This window comes from Limanda limanda, chromosome 6, assembly GCF_963576545.1.
Source record: "Limanda limanda chromosome 6, fLimLim1.1, whole genome shotgun sequence".
Taxonomy (NCBI): domain Eukaryota; kingdom Metazoa; phylum Chordata; class Actinopteri; order Pleuronectiformes; family Pleuronectidae; genus Limanda; species Limanda limanda.
Genome location: NC_083641.1, coordinates 24,214,491 through 24,234,651, shown reverse-complemented (window position 1 = coordinate 24,234,651; position 20,161 = coordinate 24,214,491). Strand labels below are relative to the sequence as shown.

The 20,161-nt window shown below is 42.5% G+C and overlaps 1 protein-coding gene across 1 annotated transcript in view; it reads right to left on the bottom strand.

Moving 5' to 3' along the window:
- LOC133003401 (neurobeachin-like) overlaps positions 1 to 20,161 on the bottom strand; it is a 187,641-nt gene that overhangs the window by 15,483 nt on the left and 151,997 nt on the right. The window contains exons 45-48 of the mRNA XM_061073124.1: positions 12,786 to 12,926; positions 11,610 to 11,729; positions 8,401 to 8,553; positions 4,610 to 4,777 (exon numbers count right to left, since the gene is read on the bottom strand). Coding sequence (XP_060929107.1) covers positions 4,610 to 4,777; positions 8,401 to 8,553; positions 11,610 to 11,729; positions 12,786 to 12,926 — 582 coding nt within the window. The remainder of the gene's footprint in view (positions 1 to 4,609; positions 4,778 to 8,400; positions 8,554 to 11,609; positions 11,730 to 12,785; positions 12,927 to 20,161) is intronic.

The window sequence follows — 20,161 nt, the reverse complement described above, 5'->3', positions numbered from 1 at the left end:
CGCTCACTACACTCATCAAAATCACGACTGTTTGCTGTTCTGGCTCCTAAATGGTGGAATGAGCTCCCAATCGACATCCGGACATCAGAAAGTTTACACATCTTCCGCCGCAAACTAAAAACACACCTCTTCAGACTATACCTTGAATAAAAAAAAAATTTGAAAAAAAAACTAACAATTTTTGAAACTAACAATTTAGTAGCACTTAAATGGCACTTACTTATAGCATTTTGTAGTTTTGCTTTATTTTTGAAGAACTTGTACTTTCTTGATTCTTGTTGTTCTTGGTATGTGCCCTCGGGGTTGAATGCACTTATTGTAAGTAGTGGTGGGGGAAAAAATCGATTCTGTTTAGTATCGCGATATTTTGCACCCGCGATTATATCGTGATGTAGCACAAAGTATTGCAATATTTACAATTATATATGTAACAGCCCCTGGCTGGCAAATCATGACGAGGAGAGTTTCAGAGTTTAAAAGATACCTAGTGTGTATGCGGAAAGGATGTTCTCCACTGCAGGAGATATAGTAACGGCCCAGAGGAGCACTTTAACATCTGAGCTTGTTGACCAACTCCTTTTTCTGAACAAAAATGCCAATATTCCCAAATGAATTTAACATTTTGGGTCATGACCTTGCAGGTCTCAATTTGATTGAAGCTCTAGGTTACTCTTATTTATATGATTGAGCTAAGTGTTCATGTGAGAGGTCTCCTATTCAGAAAATAATTACAAAGGTCCTGTGTCCTGAATGTTCAAGGACAGTTTTTGCACTTCAGTTAATGTGTAGAAGACAATGTTGTTCACAGAACTAAATGTGACATTTGAAGTGAGTTGAGCAGTCTTATTTTCCTCATTTTTTGTAATGCCTTTGAATAATATGGGGGACATGAATCACAATAAATCGCAGAATCGAATCGCAATACTTGCAGTATCGCAATATATCGCAGAATCGCAATACCATTGAATCGTGGCCCAAATATCACAATACTATTGAATCGTCACATTTTTGCCAATTCCCACCCCTAATTGTAAGTCGCTTTGGATAAAAGCGTCAGCTAAATGAAATGTAATATAATGTTATATAATGTAATGTTTCAGAGGTGAGTGGCTGCAGCTCTCTCTCTCTCCCTATCTGCTGTTCAAACTGGTGACAGAGGCTCTGTGGTGAGTGGTCGCCCAGCAGCATCCTCCAGTGCACTCATGCAATGCAGCAACACAACAGCTCTGTCAGACAGAATGCAGACGCGGCCTCGCGCTGACCCGCTAAGCAGCGTGGGATCAGGCTGAGTCACGACACCTGAGCACAGGCTGGTGCGTACTACAAATATGAAGCTGCTCCACCTTTCACCTCTCGACGGATTCCACAGATCACAGAAAGCAAATTGCTTTCATCAGGTACATCTGGCTTTTGGAGTCAAAAACAATACAGGCACATTCACGCGCTGTACATGTAAACACACCGAACAAACCATTTGTATAATTGCTCCATTTTCTCACGTGAAAACTGCCCATTCCTTACATGCCAGAGGGAATGTTAAGTTTAAGCTTATCTTGATTAATTTCGGTGCTTAAGCACAAAGGAAGAATTGGCCCGAGGGTGTTTCCTGACTGACAGCTCAGCAGTTTGACATGTGCACATACTACTGTACGTGGGAGGAGCCAAGTCCTAAACAATGTGTCCACGGGAAAGTGATGCAGCTCTCATCACAGGCGATGCAAACGGAATCCTTTATGATATGGGATATACATAAAAAGGTAGTGACGTATCCTTAGGGTCAAGCCTTTAAACACTTTCCTTCATTTTGTCCCCATCATCATGAGAATATCAAGGTGAAATCAATTTAACTGCTTTCAAAGCTCTTCACATTGGAAAAGCCCCAGCACACCTCGCCATCTTTGTTTATCCAGAGGGGGTGGGGGGGGCGGGCGGGAGGGAGGGAGGGACAGTGGCAGCTCAGGAGGAATAGAGTCCCGCTGATGAATAATTTGTCTGTTTACTTCTGAGTGGCACAGCAGGGCCGGAATCCAGGCTTTGCTGTCATGTTTTTCCATAAGAGAAGGCTGTCAGGAGAGAGAGTCACAGCGACGGGCCGCTGTTCCCGGCAGCGAGCCCAGTAGAGCTGTCACCCTGCCCCCCCCACCCTCATCCAGAGGCCCAGTGGCGTGTCAGACAGAGGAGTGTCATCATCTCCCTCTGACACTCGCACGGGAGATGATCTCTCACGACCTCTAATTTCTTGACATTTCAAAACGCTATAATTGTTGTGACTAATGCCCGATCGGCAGTTTCAACCCGTCAGGCTCCCGTGAATGAATCAATATCGCCGGAGTCGATCGTCACATTTCGACAGAAGTTCATTGGGCTCTTTTCCAACGCTGCACCTTCCAGTGACTCAGACAGGAAGCTCGCACGCCGGCCGCTATGAGCTCAGCCAAGGGACGGGAAGAATGGCACAATAAGTCCTGCAGCAAATCAGTTACCAAATCTCCACGTTAATAGTTGAAAGTTGAATCAAGTAATTTCCCATTAACGTGAGATAGAACCCAAAGACACAAACTGTACTTTTTAAGATTAAAATATTACAAATTCAAGGTTTTACTTTAAGATTACGTGGGAGAAAAAGCGCTCGTCCGGAACGGGAAACGTGATTGCGGTGAAGGCTCGTCTTAATTAGTGCTCGTCATCTCCACATTACATCAGCTGCAATTAGCTGAGCCAACTTCTTCCTCCTGCACAAATACGTCCACGTGTCACAGTTGTGGCTGCATCAACTGGGCACAATTAGGGAGTCTTGAGTAGCAGGTTTCCTAACGTGCAACTAACTAACAGCGCTGTCATCTCTCGGGGGAACAGCCCGCCCCCCCTCACACACAAAATAAACAGGCAACATCTAAAAATCCCTCTGAAAGTGATGAATTCCAAAGCTCGCACAATATGGTTTGGCAATTAGATCAGCCAAATCTTCTGCAGGTGATTTGCATAGTGGTCACTTGATAAATAAAGGCGCCCCTGGAAGTGACAGTATATAAATGACTTGTTTTGCAGACAGCAGATGGTGGATATCACAGGGAGAGACGAGCTCGCCACAATGCACGCCAGCTGCTGCTGCGGTCTCCGGTCCTCTTTTCCCCCCCCGAACGCAATTAAGCTATTCACAAGTATAGTGCGGGTCGGCGCTGATAGATATTCAATTAGTTTGTTAAGAAACAAGAGGATTCACTCCCTCAATCTATTGACTGATTGACCTGTGGCGATTGATCCAGGGGCGCAGTCAGATTCATTGATCTGATCGCAGTGTATAACAGTCTACAGTATAATACAGTATACAGTATATTACAGTCTACAGTATATTTCAGTCCACAGTATATTACAGTCTACAGTATGTTACAGTCTACAGTATATAACAGTCTACAGTATATTACAGTCTACAGTATATTACAGTCTATTACAGTCTACAGTATATAACAGTCTACAGTATATAACAGTCTACAGTATATTACAGTCTACAGTATATTACAGTCTATTACAGTCTACAGTATATTAGTATATTACAGTCTACAGTATATTACAGTCTACAGTATATTACAGTCTACAGTATATATTACAGTCTATAGTATATTACAGTCTACAGTATATAACAGTCTACAGTATATTACAGTCTACAGTATATTACAGTCTACAGTATATTAGTATATTACAGTCTACAGTATATTACAGTCTATTACAGTCTACAGTATATATTACAGTCTACAGTATGTTACAGTCTACAGTCTATTACAGTCTATAGTATATTACAGTCTACAGTATGTTACAGTCTACAGTATATATTACAGTCTACAGTATATTACAGTCTACGGTATATTACAGTCTACAGTATGTTACAGTCTACAATATATTACAGTCTACAGTATATTACAGTCTACAGTATATTACAGTCTACAGTATATTAAAGTCTGCAGTATATTACAGTCTACAGTATATAACAGTCTCCAGTATATATTACAGTCCACAGTACATTACAGTCTACAGTATGTTACAGTCTACAGTATATATTAGTCAACAGTATGTTACAGTCTACAGTATATATTAGTCTACAGTATATATTAGTCTACAGTATATAACAGTCTACAGTATATAACAGTCTACAGTATATTTTACAGTCTACAGTATGCTACAGTCTACAGTATATAACAGTCTACAGTATATTTTACAGTCTACAGTATGTTACAGTCTACAGTGCATACAAGGAAGGAGCATAGAAACCCGGACGGGAGGAAGATCGACGAATAACGCGGAAAGATGTTGAGAGATTATGTGAGAGAAGGGGAAATTCATATCCCAGTTTATCAGGAAACGATGGCTGATCTGAACGTAAACCTGATGAGTCAGCGGCTCTGCCAGTTTCTCTCACGGGTTACACATGCATGACACAATAATTGATTGACAGATGCATGTTATGAATGCTCCTGGAGCTCCAGCGCATGCCAGGACAAATAGAGACAGGAAGTTGTGCCTACGGTGAGCCAGGGTGGGGCGGGAGGGGGGTAGTTACCATGGTGATGTGCGTGAGAGAGCGTGTGTGTGTGTGTGTTTGTGTGTGCTGTACCTCTCTGAGCGAAGGGTCAGTGATGCTGTCCAGGTTGACGGAGCCCTCGTAGGTCAGGTGGTGGAAGACGTTGAGGGCGCGCACCGCCTCCGGGCCGCGCTGCTTGTAGCCGAAAATAAGGTCAATCCACTGATGCAGCTGACATGACACAAACTCGCTTTCCAGGGCCTGTCAGAGGTGTACAGGGCAATTAGAGGTGAGAGGCGTACCAGCAGCGCACGGGAACACGAGCCAGAAGACACACAACACAAATTGTACTCGCACACAACAGTGACCACAATAATACGACTTTAGCGCACAAGACAGTACATCGGCATCAAACATCACAATGCTAATTACACAGAGGCTATAAGAGAAAAATTCACTGTGCATTCAAAGAAATAAAGATGAGTTTTTAATTAGTTTTAAAGACGGAACAAAAGCTACATTCTGTAATGTTATCAGCTGAACTCAGGACATTTCTCTCATATCACATTTTCTTTGTCTATTGAAAAAGCCAAACAAGCTATTTTAGCACGGAGACAAAGAAACAGGGTTCAGTACTAACAGGAATCCAATTTACTATAAACTATACTATACTTATCTACCTATTTATCTTGTGTTTCCGTTTTTATTCTTTCTACCTCAATATTGTTTTATTTTATTTTATTGTATTGTATTTTATTGTATTCAAATATACCGGCTGCTATGACGACTTAATTTCCCTTCGGGGATGAATAAAGTCATCTATCTATCTATCTATCTATCTATCTATCTATCTATCTATCTATCTATCTATCTATCTATCTATCTATCTATCTATCTATCTATCTATCTATCTATCTATCTATCTATCTATCTATCTATCTATCTATCTATCTATCTATCTATCTATCTATCTATCTATCTATCTATCTATCTATCTATCTATCATCTATCTATGTATCATCTATCTATCTATCTATCTATCTATCTATCTATCTATCTATCTATCTATCTATCTATCTATCTATCTATCTATCTATCTATCTATCTATCTATCTATCTATCTATCTAGCTATCTATCTATCTATCTATCTATTTATCCTTCTATCTATCTATCCTTCTATCTATCCTTCTATCCATCTATCTATCTATCTATCTATCTATCTATCTATCTATCTATCTATCTATCTATCTATCTATCTATCTATCTATCTATCTATCTATCTATCTATCTATCTATCTATCTATTTATCTATCTATCTATCTATCTATCTATCTATCTATCTATCTATCTATCTATCTATCTATCTATCTATCTATCTATCTATCTATCTATCTATCTATCTATCTATCCTTCTATCTATCTATCTATCTATCCATCTATCCATCCATCTATCTATCTATCTATCTATCTATCTATCTATCTATCTATCTATCTATCTATCTATCTATCTATCTATCTATCTATCTATCTATCTATCTATCTATCTATCTATCTATCTATCTATCTATCTATCTATCTATCTATCTATCTATCTATCCATCCATCCATCCATCCATCCATCCATCCATCCATCCATCCATCCATCCATCTATCTATCTATCTATCTATCTATCTATCTATCTATCTATCTATCTATCTATCTATCTATCTATCTATCTATCTATCTATCTATCTATCTATCTATCTATCTATCTATCTAATAAAACCATCTGCAAGGGCAACGTTGACAAAATGACCTGTGAGAGAGAAGAGAGACTAGATTTCTTGTGGGAGTGTTAGTGAGCGATATGTGATAAGGTTTAGGTCTGATGATTATTATAAATATACCTATAAGAAGCTGTGTATGGGGGGGGGGTTGATGTATCGCTCCACAATACAGTACAATGTAATTCCCTTGCATGCTAGTGGAAGGCTTTGCTGGAGGAATTTACACTCCTCCCCTCGCGTCAGGAATAACAGCCATTACCAACAAAGCCTGCTGGAGCACACAGAGGCAGAGTTTGCCACAGGGCATATCACCACAATTGAAAGTGGCACATGCAAAGATGGGAAGTGGGAGGACGAGGGAGAGAGGGAGAGAGGGAGGGAAGCAGAGAGAAAGAGGGAAGGAAAGAGAGAGAGGGAGAGAGAGGGAGAGGGGGAGGCAGGCGGAGAGAGGCACTAACAGAAATGAAATAATAGAGGAAGCAAGAGGATGGCCTAGCTAGGGAGCAGAACAAAGGAGAGAGAGAGAGAACGGGGGCAGATGACTGTGATTCTCTGGTCATGTGACCACGCTGGTCCGAGTGTAACAACGCAAAGCAACTTCACACATGCATCCTTCAACACGGAGGGAAATATCCACTGAAATCCTCTTTTTCAACTCCCAGCCTCTCCCCTCTCTCTCCTCTTCCCACCCTCCCATCCTCTGCCAGCGTGCACCCCCCCGACAGAGCTCGGCCAGGCAGCGTGGGTACAGCACGGGGAAAGGTCACCTCCGTAAGACCAGCCCAGCTCTGTCACTCCGGCTGAAAAGGTCAAGTGTGTTTCCCACTGCCTCTTTTATACGAGGTCCGAAAACACAGTCTGTTCCTGACCTCAGGAAACAAAGCATTCACTGAACCCTGGTGTCTTCCCAACATCAGTACCCATGATGCTCTGCTGTTTAGGCCGAACCCACTCGTTAGGCTTTATTTACAAAGTGGGGAAAGACCTACTGAAGTGTAAATTTACTAATTTTACTAATACTTCTGCAATAACCGGCTATTTGAATGCAAAAAAGACATATATGGTATTCTATGCCATTGGTGTGAAGTGATTACAGAGTATAGCAAGGCCTGTTAACATGGGCATGTTGAATGGCTTTGTTATATTGGACTTTTCTTCCAACTTTAACAATCTAATTTATTTCAAATGTACAGGACGATACATGGAAAAGCCATTTGTGATGCAGCTGCCCTCGGCCTTGTCCTTCAGTGACATCACAGGGTCAGAGGTACAGTGTTGGTATCGAGCGGTTGCACTTTAAGAGACGGATCATGAATAAGACAAGGAGACATGGGTTAGAAGCAAGAGAAGAAGTAAGATGAGTCACTACTTTGTGAGGGGAAGTAGAAAAGTAAAGAATGAATTGAAAAGGTAGATCACACTGTATTTACTGTATCATCCCTTCTAGTGGATAGTCAGGTTAGTATATGAGTCCATCCATCCCTCCATCTATTATCTATACCACTTGTTCTTTGAGGGTCGATGGGGGGAGCTGGAGTCGATCCCAGCTGACACCGGTTCACCCTGAACAGGTCACCAGTGTTAACACCAGGGTACAGAGACAAATTCACAACTATAGATACATTTAGATTCTCCATTAACATAGCCCCAATCTCCATGTGTTTGAACTGTTCGAGTCGGAGCACCCGGAGAAAACAAGCAGACATGTTAACTTACCACAGATAAGCCCAAGTCAAGCAAACAGCTGAATTTCCCTGGTGTGTGGATCAATAAAGTTTTATCTTATCTTAACCTTGTTGCTGTGAGGCGATAGTTCTAACCACTGTATCACCATGCCGCTTTGCAGAGGAGCACATGGAGAATATCTACTGAAGCAACAATTTATCCCGATAGTTTTAGTTGGAATTTTGCTGTTATTGAATTATTTTCTGGATAAAATGAGTTTTAAAGAGACAAGCAGTAGAAAATGATCAAAAATTTGCTTTAATATCCCGAAATAGATAATCAGGGCTTTCTTATAAGATATTGTTAGGTAAAATCCTATATAAAGGTTCTTGACAGGGGGGGGAATGATCACACATTGAGATTAGATGTTGGACCCATGTCTGACCCTCACCATCCTGTTTATCCTAACAAGGTCTTCAGGCTTCTTGGCCCAGGCCGGCAGGTCCACGTCACAGACCAGGCTCCTGTCCTCCCTCATCCCCAGGTGGTAACCATTGCTGTTGACAAACATCTCCGGGAGGTAGTAGAACTCAGGGATCAGCTCCTGCGGTTTCAGAGGAAGAGAGAGATGCTTTAATATCACACTTTTTACCCATAAATCCCCAAACAACTCGGCCGGAGTGCGATGAATGTCTCACGCGAGGACCGAGCCACAAGAAACAGAGACATAACAGTTCTGGGGTCCCACTGAGATGAAGTGAGAATCCAAGGGGGAAGGTAACACAAACAAACTGAACCCGGCCACGAGGAGGCGGCGAGAGGTGCTAGTCCCGTTATTCCAGGCGGAGGTGTTAGGTGTGTTATATGAAAGTGGGACTGAGTTGGGTTTTCTCTCGCTGGCTCTCGTGATGGGGTCAGGACCTCACAGTGCAGGGGAAGTGGGTTCGGAGAGGGAGCCTCACCACATGAAAACCCTGGTGTGATTTCATACACTGACGAAGAGAGGAAATATTTACACTATTTCTACAGGATTTGAGTGGGATTCTTTTTAACCCTTTAGTCACACAGCATGTCGACTGGAGGCCATTTTACAAAGCATTTTAAAGTCTAGGATAAGTCTTCTCCTCTTCCAGGGAACCGTTTCTCATTCTACGTACATTTTTATGACTGGAGTTAACACTTTAAGACAGAAATAAAATGTTTCTGCATTTGTTTTCCATTTGTTTAAAGCTGTACCATCTAAAAACAATGATTTAACTTTAATACCATCCTCCTTAAGTCAATCAATCCCTAAACTATAGCGTGCTTCGGATGGGTTATGTGCTATTTTATTAAGAAAAGGTATTTGCCACAATAATCATGTATATTTCCTGTGATTTCCAGGTCTCCGCTCTGCTCCATTATCCTCCTGATCATTTAGCTCAGGAAGGACGAGTGAGAGGAGCCTCTGCACAATGAGGCATGTGCACAGCAGGAATGTTGGACCTTCGCTCATTAGAAAACATCCACACGAGACAAGCTGAACGTTGACGTCTGTCTCTTAGACCCAGATTATAAAAGGAGGGTGCAGGACACTTTATTAACTCCTTGTTTTATGAACGCGGTGTTTGTCAGATTTAACGGTGGAATGGAGTTTTTTTGTTTTATTGCCTATGGGAAACATAACGTGCAGAGCTGTTAGGCCCCCGGTAAATCATGGCGGTTTGAGAGTTTGCGAGTTAGCATGACACGCTGCAGGCCCGAGACACTGCTGCTCTGCTGTTGGTCACATTTCACCCTTCGCACACGACAGGGAAGGGAGTGCAGCAGCCATTCCTCCCTGTTTCCCTCTCTCTCTCTCTCTCTCTCACACACACATAAAACCACACTTTCCCTCCTCTCTTCGTTGGTAAACTTCCTGCCGTAACTCACCGCCAAGCCGTTAAACCTGCCAGCCCCGTTTTCAAGCCACCCTCCCATGGCAGCCATTAATTCTGCAACAGCATCGTAATGGGCTAACAAGTCAATCACACGAGCCTCCGTCGCTTTACACTGTGTCACCTTAATGACATGTTCGTCAGAATCTGTCACCGGCGTAGTGCTGCTGGACTCCTTCAGACAGCACGGTGGCAGTTTCTGTGTGTGTGTGTGTGTCTGTGTGTGTGTGTGTTAAAAATAAAGCCTGCTTCTCTTTGCCCATCAGGTGGCTGTGCCTGCACCACCAAGCGAATGAGAGGTATACGGATGCACATTAATAATGGGCCGGTCGAGGAGGTGAAGCCCGGCCGGCGCGGGGTTGTTTCCATTTGACTTGCTCTTTCAGGAGGTCATCCCCATTAGGGGTTAAGCCGACCTCGCTCTTGTCGTCATTACTGCCGGAGAAGTCCAGGGTTAATGAAGGAGAGGACCCCGGTAAAAACAAGCTGCCTTTTAATCAGAGTCCCGATGGCGTGCACGGTGTACTGGGCCGTGGCTGACCTTCACCCCAGTCACAGCATGGTGGCTGTGCTTGTCTATATTTATAGGCACCTTACTTATTCTATTTTTGAAGTTATATATTCGGCAATAATACAATAAGAGATATAAAAGAGATAATAACAAGACTCGTGTAACGTTTGTACTTATTGTAACGCCGCTGCTTTATAATTTACCAGTTTGCACCGTGCAAACAAGTGCTTGGATACTATTTCCCTGCTTCTAATACATTATGAAGTGCAGCTAGTAATCCACCATCGTCCTCCACAGGGCAGCGCCTCTCCTAATAGATCGGTAGCCATCCTTTGTGTGTAAAAACAAATGCATGCAGACATACAAGTCGTCGAAAGTAGGTTGTATTTGTTAACAGGGTGGCGTTTGACTCTTCACTCTCTTTGCTGGCTTGCAGCTTTCTGCCTCTGCCTCACATGGATTGTTAGCCGCCCCCCCCCCCCCCTAGATCCTGGCAAGTAAAAGCCCTGTCTCTACATAAAAGACTAAATTTTAAATAGCTTTTGTCATTAATGCTTTATTAATTGCCTGGGGCAACACTACCCAGCGCGGGGTGTGTTAGAGATGTGTGACACTTTGAGGTCAGTGGTGTATTCCTGCTGCGTGTTATGCAGCCGACTAAAATGGAGGCGAATCAGCAGGGTTCAGCGTTTTTTCGGTGACTGTGCCGTGGATCTGCAGAGGGGAGGCTTTGTCTTCCTCTCAGACGCTGCTGCCTTTGTTCAGACTCATGAGTGTTTCCGTGCACAGATGCAAAAATCTGTCTCTGGAATAGTTTGTTTTTCGGTGGGAGATAAATCAAGTGTGCATTTCTAAGTGCTCGGGGTATTTCCAGTGCACCGTGGCTCTGTGTGATTTGCTGTTTGCATGAGGCATTTATAATTAATGGTATATATTTTTTCGCAGTCCTGTTGAGCTACATTGGATGAGGAGGGGAGCAAAGCAAGTGAGAGGCTTGGTGAGGCTATACTCCCAATTATACCATGGTGCAATATTTCTGAGAGATAATGAGCAATATACAGTTCATATTGATATTTCGAATCATTCATCATCCCACACACAAGTCCAGAACACCAGGCTATAGAAAGCAACTGGCAAAGAAACAAATATAACATAATATAACACATTTACTGGTCTTCAGATCTAGATTTGTGCTTTCGTGGACTTGGTCTTTGCTTTCCTTGTGAGTCTCACCTTCACGTCGGACGTGTCCCTCTGACAGTTCCTCCAGGAGCGGGTAATGGATGAAAAGGTGCGGTCAGGGTGGTCGAACTTGTTGTTATTGACACTGAGGGAAAATGTGGTGAAGGGCTCCTGCAGAGAAACAGAATCACACGTCACAAATCGTCTCAAACCAACAATGTAAAGTCCTAAATCTCGTGTTCTCCGCCCTTTTTGATTGAATTAATCATAATCAAGATAATGAAAATCTCGGGTGTTGTTCCGACCCAACAGGATTACACACTCCGCTCATGTGAAGATTCGCTCATAAGGAATAATCATCGTTATTTTATTGGTATTCTTTTGTGCAGCGGACTCTCAGTGGAGATCAGTCACTCACTGTATCTAAGCCTGAGGGAGAATTAATTAGCGCTCTTCCTGAGTACAGTAAACCATAATGATAATTGGCTCCAATTTTTGGTTTTTCTCAAACCCGGGATGGCGACCGATTGGTGCGGATGAATCACTCACCAGAGGAAGAAAGGGATTGTGCGAACAAACCCACAGAGGGCAATCTAACTGCTGTCAAGGGAGGTCCCTCAGTTCATCAGCCCCTTCCTGCTAATGACGAGGGAGGAGGAGGAATACAGTAACTCCCCGGTAAAGTTCCCTCAAATTAATAAGCTGACGTCAAAATCAAATGAATACCAACTCAAAGATGCCGTGGAGGTTATAAGGGCTTATTTTGCGGAGAATAGATTGGAAGTACGCGTGGCTCCCTGGCTCTCTTGCAGAGTAAATGAGGACAGTGCTCAGTAACCTTGATGGACACGTCTCCGGCGCTCACTGGGTTGCCTGAAACACATAAACCTGTCACAGCAGCCTCTGTAAATCATTACCCAGCCACTCTTTATTTGGTTCACATATGCCGGCTTACTGGCCTGTGAAATGTGTTTTCTGAGCACCATTGGTCTAACTCGGGTCCAATCAAATTGAGACGTCGAGCCGCTTCCTGCGCAGAAGCCGACAGACCTCAAAGTAACAACATCATCAAGTCTGACAAGTGACAATCAACTAATGCAGAGTCAGAAATGAATAAAATCCGTCTGAGGATGTGGACTCGGCTTCATTTCTATTCAGATGCTTGACTAACTCGGGGATTTTGAACACGTGCACAATAATGGAGGCTGAAGGAGAGATTTTACTCACTATTCTGACAAGCCAGTGCAGGGCGGTGGCAGCGGTGGAGTAGTGGGAGTTGTAATGACACGGTGGTGTCTGGTCGTCTTCCCACGTCTCGTAGCGTTCGGCGTAGAACGCAGCACGCTTCGGATTCAGAGCGCCAACAGGCTGGAAAGAAAATAAAGAAATAACAGATTCGGTTCCTGCAGTGAAGTAATTTGTTATTATTCGCCTGCGCAAGTAAAATACACATTTCCTCTCAAATCAACCCCAAAGAAATTACACAAGTTTCCTCTTGTATGCTTTCGTAAAGTCATGTACTTTGCGAGGCCAAGGAAAACTGATACGCACACATGGTTCTGCCGTTTTGATGTTTTAACTAATTCTGCGAGCTTGACGGAACACAGAGCAGTGAGTGTGACCAGTTTACTGTATACAGAACTGGGTCTGATGATTTTTACTGTAAACTGGGAAACTTTATAATTTATCACCATTTAGCTACGAAACAGTTTCTGACATTGACCTTTTTGGCTGAATGTTACAACTCTTCATAAAACAACCATTTAATCAACTAATAACATAATAACAAAGCTAAAAGAGAAAACTTATGAGTCGGAGTAATGACTGAAAACATGTATTTATAACTATCATTATCAACATACTACAGCAATCCACACAAACAGTTTACATCAAAGTGACCAACCTCTACTACATGTGTCCTGGAGCCGTATGAACAGGAATAACACCTTCGTAGAATCTATACATCTTTAAACTTATTCTCTAGTTCTAGAAATTAATTTGTGCTAAGTGTCTGAGTCTGAGTTATTATTTTTAACAATGCAACCAACCCTCCAGGGACTGCAGATGAAAACGAGCATGCATGGATAAATCGGGCACATTTACATGTTGGACTTTACTATGCGCGTTAGTTCATGTGCATTTTCCCTTTAAATAAACATAATATATAATAGTATAGTGCACAAATAGAAAATGCATGTTTGGTAAGTACCACAGTAGTTCTATGATAAATCGGACGGATTTTCATGTTGGACATTTGGCAGAGAAATGTATTCAAAACTGTAACAACAATGAAGTACTTCTATGATGTAATCTGTAGTTGGGTGCATGGTGTAAATTACCTGCTTTTCCATTCCTCGTGTTAGCACAAGGTCTAGTAAAGCATAACTGAGCATACTAACAGAGATAAACTCTCAGTGGTTCTCCATTAGGCTTCATGCCGAGAGGCCAGCAGAGCGGCTGGGGGAGAGTTCAGGGCAGACAAGGAGCTTTACTCTGGGATTTGACTGTCAGACCCCATTATTCTCTCCAACCCTAAAAAGTTTCCTGCTGCGCCGTCTCCTGTCTGAAATTTACAGGGAGACGTCGGCAGGGTCGAGCAGGCCGGAGCACTGAGGATGGAAGGAGGAGATCTGAGTGTCTCCTGCTAAATGTTGGGGGTAATCCACGGGGATTAACCCCGGATGACCCGATTTACACCCAGCGCACCCACCAAGCCAAACTTTACTTAGCCCTGCTACTCCCATCTGTGCCATTCTGTTACTGGATCCTCTTTATAGGGGTAACCAGGACCCAGAGAATATAGAGCAATCTACAGTTACCTTAGCATTTCTCTTTTTATTAAAATAAAGAGTAGAAGAAAACAGTTTCCAAAACCTAAAAACTAACCTTTCACTTAAAATCTTCAAAATGCCAAATCAGAGATGAGCTCAAGACAGAAAATGTCAGAAATCTTATAAAATTTCAGATTCGTTGCACTGCATTTCTGCCGCCTAATTACAGAGAAGATATAAACAGAAAGAGAATCACATCATTGTTATATATATTTGACAAGCATCCAATTATTTCATAGTTAGGCCAAAGCCTGGATGTTGTGGTTCATTATTCAGCCTCAGACTCCGTAATAATTTCAGCGTTGCTCTGACACCATCACTGGGCTTTTGCCCTTTGGCGGCTGTTTCATTTCCATGTGTTCTTAAGGCAACAAAATTACTCCCATTAAACATACGTTTAGTGGTGAATAAATTGCCTTCTCTGCCTTTTCAATCACCCCGTCCAATATAACAGCCTCGGAGGCATATTGGCAGTCAATATCAATATAGTCAGCGCGACTGAGTCGGTTCCAGAGGGGGAAGGGAGACTGGTAATGTCATCAGTGGCAGCTTTTCTACCTGAGAGCTGCAGCTCACAGATCAGAAGAAATTAAATAAAAGCCCCTTAAATCAAAATGGTAGCAACAAAGCCATTCAAACATTATTAAAAACTACACTGTTATTCTTTTGGCTGGTTGCAGTTTGCATGCAACACACACTCTCTTGGTCATTTTGACGATTAAGGTCACATCCATGTGTGGCACCGAGCACATGCCCTAAAGCTTTAAGTCAAAATTTAATGGGGCTATTTTTTTTTTCGTTCTTCCCTAAAATTTAATGGCAGTCCACATCAGTGTTAGCACAATTGACTAGACTGAAAGAGAAGTTTATTGAGGCCTGTGCAGATTTATGATGTGATAATAGCCGTGCATGTGACGTCTCGGGCGCAGCTGGATCGGGGTGCAGGCCACGAGATGTCTCACACTCCGTAAAAACCGCTGCAAGTTCGACCGATGCGGGTTAGAGAGCTATAAAAGCTGCAGGTATTGCATGTGACAGACACGGAAAAGACAGACAGCTACAGGTCATACTAATGAGCGTCAGGGAGGGACAAGTAAACAATTCACCAACCAGCTGTTATCACCAAAACTTACAAAATGGCAAATTGGTAGGATTTTTGATTTACAGAGTATTTTAAGTGTTTTTCTTGCCTATATTAATATCCACTGTACCAGCAGAAGCTGAAAGACAAAGTGAGTCATGTTATTAAAGGCAACAGTGAGGGATATGAAAAATATAATTGTTCTTAAAAGGGATAATATACGCTTTAAATTCAGTATAATCAAGCCTCTGTAACCCTGCTCGGCCTTTTCCTGAGACTTAACGAACCACAAATCACGTCTAGAATGAATCACTTGGTTACAGGGACGGGATTCAAGACATGTTTACTGACAAGTTATTTCCTTGTATTTGGTTCGACATAAATGAGGCTAAAGTTTTCCCAAGCGCTCAGCCGTGTGAGCGTACTGTAAATATGAAAAGGCGTTTTCATGGAACTTGTATTTCACTGTAGAGGTAAGAATGATTTCACTTTGTCCTCTAGAAAGCGTGTGTGGTTGGTGAGGCAGGATGATTATACTCACTGCACAGGAAAACCTGTATCGGTTCACCCACATCGTTATTCTTCAGTTATTCTTTGTCACAGTGGGCTGTCGTCTTGAAGGAAATTTGCTCTGAGCAGATTTATGTTTTTAACACAGCTGAATTTGAGATTGTTACACAGCAAATAACTCACTGAAATGTACAAAAATAAAGGTAAATATGAAGTAGAGTTGACAAATGATCAAATGGCTTTTTCTCAGGTGATAAATACAAGGTATATTTGTACAAAGCAAATACAATGTCAAACTAAAGTTAACATACAAACATAGATGTGCTTGAATGTATGAAAAACCCAAATAAATGACGCTAGGATGTAAAATCAAAGATGGTTGCTTGTGATCATCTTTCTGTTCATAAAGACTATGGATCACATATTGTATATTAGGATGGACAACGCTTCTCCACTGTCGGTGTCGGGGGGTGTGGAGCTACGATTGCAAGGTCTCATTGATACACCCTCAACCATCTGTGACTTTGACTCAACGGTTAATCGTGACATTTCATCCAGTTTTATATCAACAAAAACAAAATAAAACCAAATTTACCAGAAAAATTAGTGTGATACCTAAAATTATGGAAATCTTCTTTAAGAAAACCCTCTTTAACTTGTACTTTGATGTGTAGTTTGGCACATATCCCATCTACTAACATAGAGGAGGCAGGATTAATGACACATACTGCAGCCAGCCACTAGGTGGCAATTGTGATGCTTTGGCTTCACTTTTGGGGAGCTGTCATGTCTTCCACCTTGACATACAGAATGTGTTGTAAACCAAATGACTCTTTTTTAATACAAATCTTATATCCAATTCTGTAAAAACAGACCGATAAACGAAACCATGTTAAAACAAACTGGCCATAAAGAGAATCTTACAACGACAAGAGCATCATAACTTGGCTAAATCTTGCTCCCACACTTTCACGTGAAATAAAGTGAAAAGCTACTTTTAGTTCTGAGGCCACAGTAAAACACGCGATGTATGATTGCTTAGCTGTTTATTCAGCAATAAACCTCCAGTTATGATAATATATCACAATCGTTTCAGAAGAGCTCAAGAATCTTTAATCGTGTCAAGAGCACTATCTGCTGATGAGCCCACATCAGACTTTGTTTACCTTTATTCCACAGGGAATAATCACCTCGTCCCTTTTTCCGACTGCACATCAAACTGATCACAGATACCAGACGATGAACACAACTGGTTCAGACAGCTCCACACTGGCTCTTTTCCCAGTTCCGTTCTCGCGTAACACCTGACCCAGTGAAACACATCTACGCAACTAGACAAAGTGTGATCAAACTCAGATTTGGCTTCAGATTCAATCAGGATCATTTCTGCTGTTGCTCTCCGTAGATTCAGGGGAGAAGAATGTAGCTGATGCTGTCTGAGCGTGAAGAGAGTGCGTCCATTCCAAGTTATATCTAAGCTACCTCCCGATGAGATGCATATTGCATTGTATGCCTCAAAAGAAATTACATTACAGTGTGTTGCTACGGTGCACTGTCAGGAGGAGTCTGAGTCGTTTCTTGCTTGCCTCGTCACAGGCCGGGCGCTGTGCAGCTCCGGTCTAATGCAATCAAGTTGCTCCAACTCAGGATGAAGCAGGAGTGCTCCCAAGCAGCCTGACTGGAGGGGAAGTGAGGCTGAGGAAGGATCCATTATGGAACAGAAAAGTGCGGAGTGGTTCTTTGGAAGCAGCCAGGTTTGTCTGCGTTACTCAGAAAGCAACTCTCAGACATGATGAGCTCTCAGAGAAACTGTCACAGCAGAAGCTTTGAGAGGGAAACCTATGAAAAGACTTTTCTAGATCTCAGCACGGCTCATTCAGAATCTTGTTACAAAGGTAAATTCCAATTATTGGCTTTAATTACGTTTTTAAAAATAATGTAAAACGTGTTTGCTAATACACAACATTTTCTCGTGTCACTTGTCTCCTGAAATTACCTTTAACACGTTAAAACATCTCATAAGTGTTAGTCAGTGGACGAGGAAGCAAAATCTTAAAACCACATCTGCTTCCATCACCTTTTTATCCAACTATATGAATTTTCGTCACATAATTAAACAGCTATGAGGAAGATTAGCTTCCCCAGATCCATCGCCCGGCTTGTCACTCAATCAGGGAAATAATCATTAGAATCTAATGAAACACTTCACTGCATGAATGTATCTGACACCCAAATATGCAGAGCGCTGGCCCCGAGGCGGAGGGAGGGCTGCACCGTTCACAGCTGACTGAATGGCCAAGCAGCAGGTAATTGTAAGTGCAGTTGGTTTGGGAGGATGTTATTTGGCAGATGAGTACGAGCTCCAGCATTTCTCAAACAATGCCGTCCGTCACCTGGAACTGCCAAACAGGTCTGAGGCATGAGTCTGATCTGTGGGAAAGAAAAGCCTCTCGAGTTGTGCAACACACGCTGCAGGATAATGTGAGAATAATTATTGGAAGCAGTAATTGGGTGTTAGCGATGCTTCGGTTTATAATCTGTGATTTATCCAGTGTATTGAACAAAGAGGGTTGATGGTTTATTTTCCTAATGCTGTAGCTCACTGAGCTCTGGAGTGACAGATCGTTTTACACGATGTTATAAGATGTTATTCAGCCAGGTACAAAAAAAAAATTCCATTTAAAATGAATAAAATTCATGGGGTAACAAGTGGAGTGCATACCTACACCATGCAAGGCCAAACACTGCTCTTAAATTCAATCAATACGAGATATCAGCCCCCTTAATATATATCGTTTCGTCAAAATCCATGAATTATTCCCTAATCTCACAATGCTGGATCCGCTCTAAAATTGAATGGGTTATTTCTTGGCACATGTCCCATCCTTTCCGCCAAATTTTGAGTGAATTCATTTAGTTTTTGCATAATACTGCCGACAAATAAACCAACCAACAAACTAGAATGTCACTCATAGAGTATGTACCTCCACCAAGGCCCATCAATCCCCTTCGATTAAATTCTACTCACTTATAGAAAGTTATAGTACACTTATAACCCACTTATAGGGTTTTGAACCTCAAAAGACTTTAAGAATAAACAATATGTCTGTAGTGTAACCTTATAGCTCTGGAACAACTGGCACTAGAGTGTGTTTAGGTTTTAAATCCACTTCAATCATAAAGTCGTTTAAACCATAATTTATTTCTCAAATCCAAAGTTCTCGTAAAGCTGTGTCGGACGGCACAGTTTGGATTCTTTCGATGAATGATGATACCCAGCCACAGTCCCCCCCCCCCACACACACACACACACACAACACAGCCTGCGTGATGCACAGCCACACTCGCTGGACACACACCTCGGGGACACAAACACAACCGTAATATACGACCAGCGAGTCGCGGGTGCTTCTACCTCTGAACCATAATTGAACAAAAGGGCAGACCAAGCACAGAGGAGACGTGTGTGTGTGTGGGGGGGGGGGGGGGGGCGCTGTCCCCTGTACCTGCTACGCTGGCTGTGAACTTTTGGAGGTAAGAGCCCTGGGGTTCCAAGGACAACTGTCAGGAGACACGGGCTGTGAACTCATGCTAATGAAGGCAGCTCAGCCCTGTAAACAGCATGGGAGGATGTCACTGGAATACATTACAATACATAACTGTCTCCCCAGGGCAGAGGGGCTGCACATGGCTCAGCCCTGATCGCCGCTCCCCCCCCCGAACACAGACACACACACACACAGACACACACACACACACAGTGGCCCTCTCAGCCCACCTGGATACCCAACAGCCTGGAGCTGCCAAAAACAGAAACACAACTGATGGCGGCGAGTCTCATGGAACTGAGCCGTTCTTTTCCCAAAAGGTCCCGGGCTCGACAGAAATGTGAAGAAGTGTTTCAGAGCAGTGGAAGCTCATTTTTCAAGTTCACAGCCCTTTATGTTCCTCGCTTAGGATTTTCTGAGCGTTTCAACTTCAAAGTTCCTCCGCTACACAAAATACACAACACACACACACACATGCCTCCGAAAGTTGAAAATTGATTCAAACTGTTGAGAACTGAGACGACAAAGTGAAGGCTCTTAGTCAGAACGTCTGCTCCGAGGGAAACAAAGAGGAATGAGGGAGTGATAAAGTGAGCAAGAGAAAAGAGCTCAGACAGGAATGCAACTGTTTTC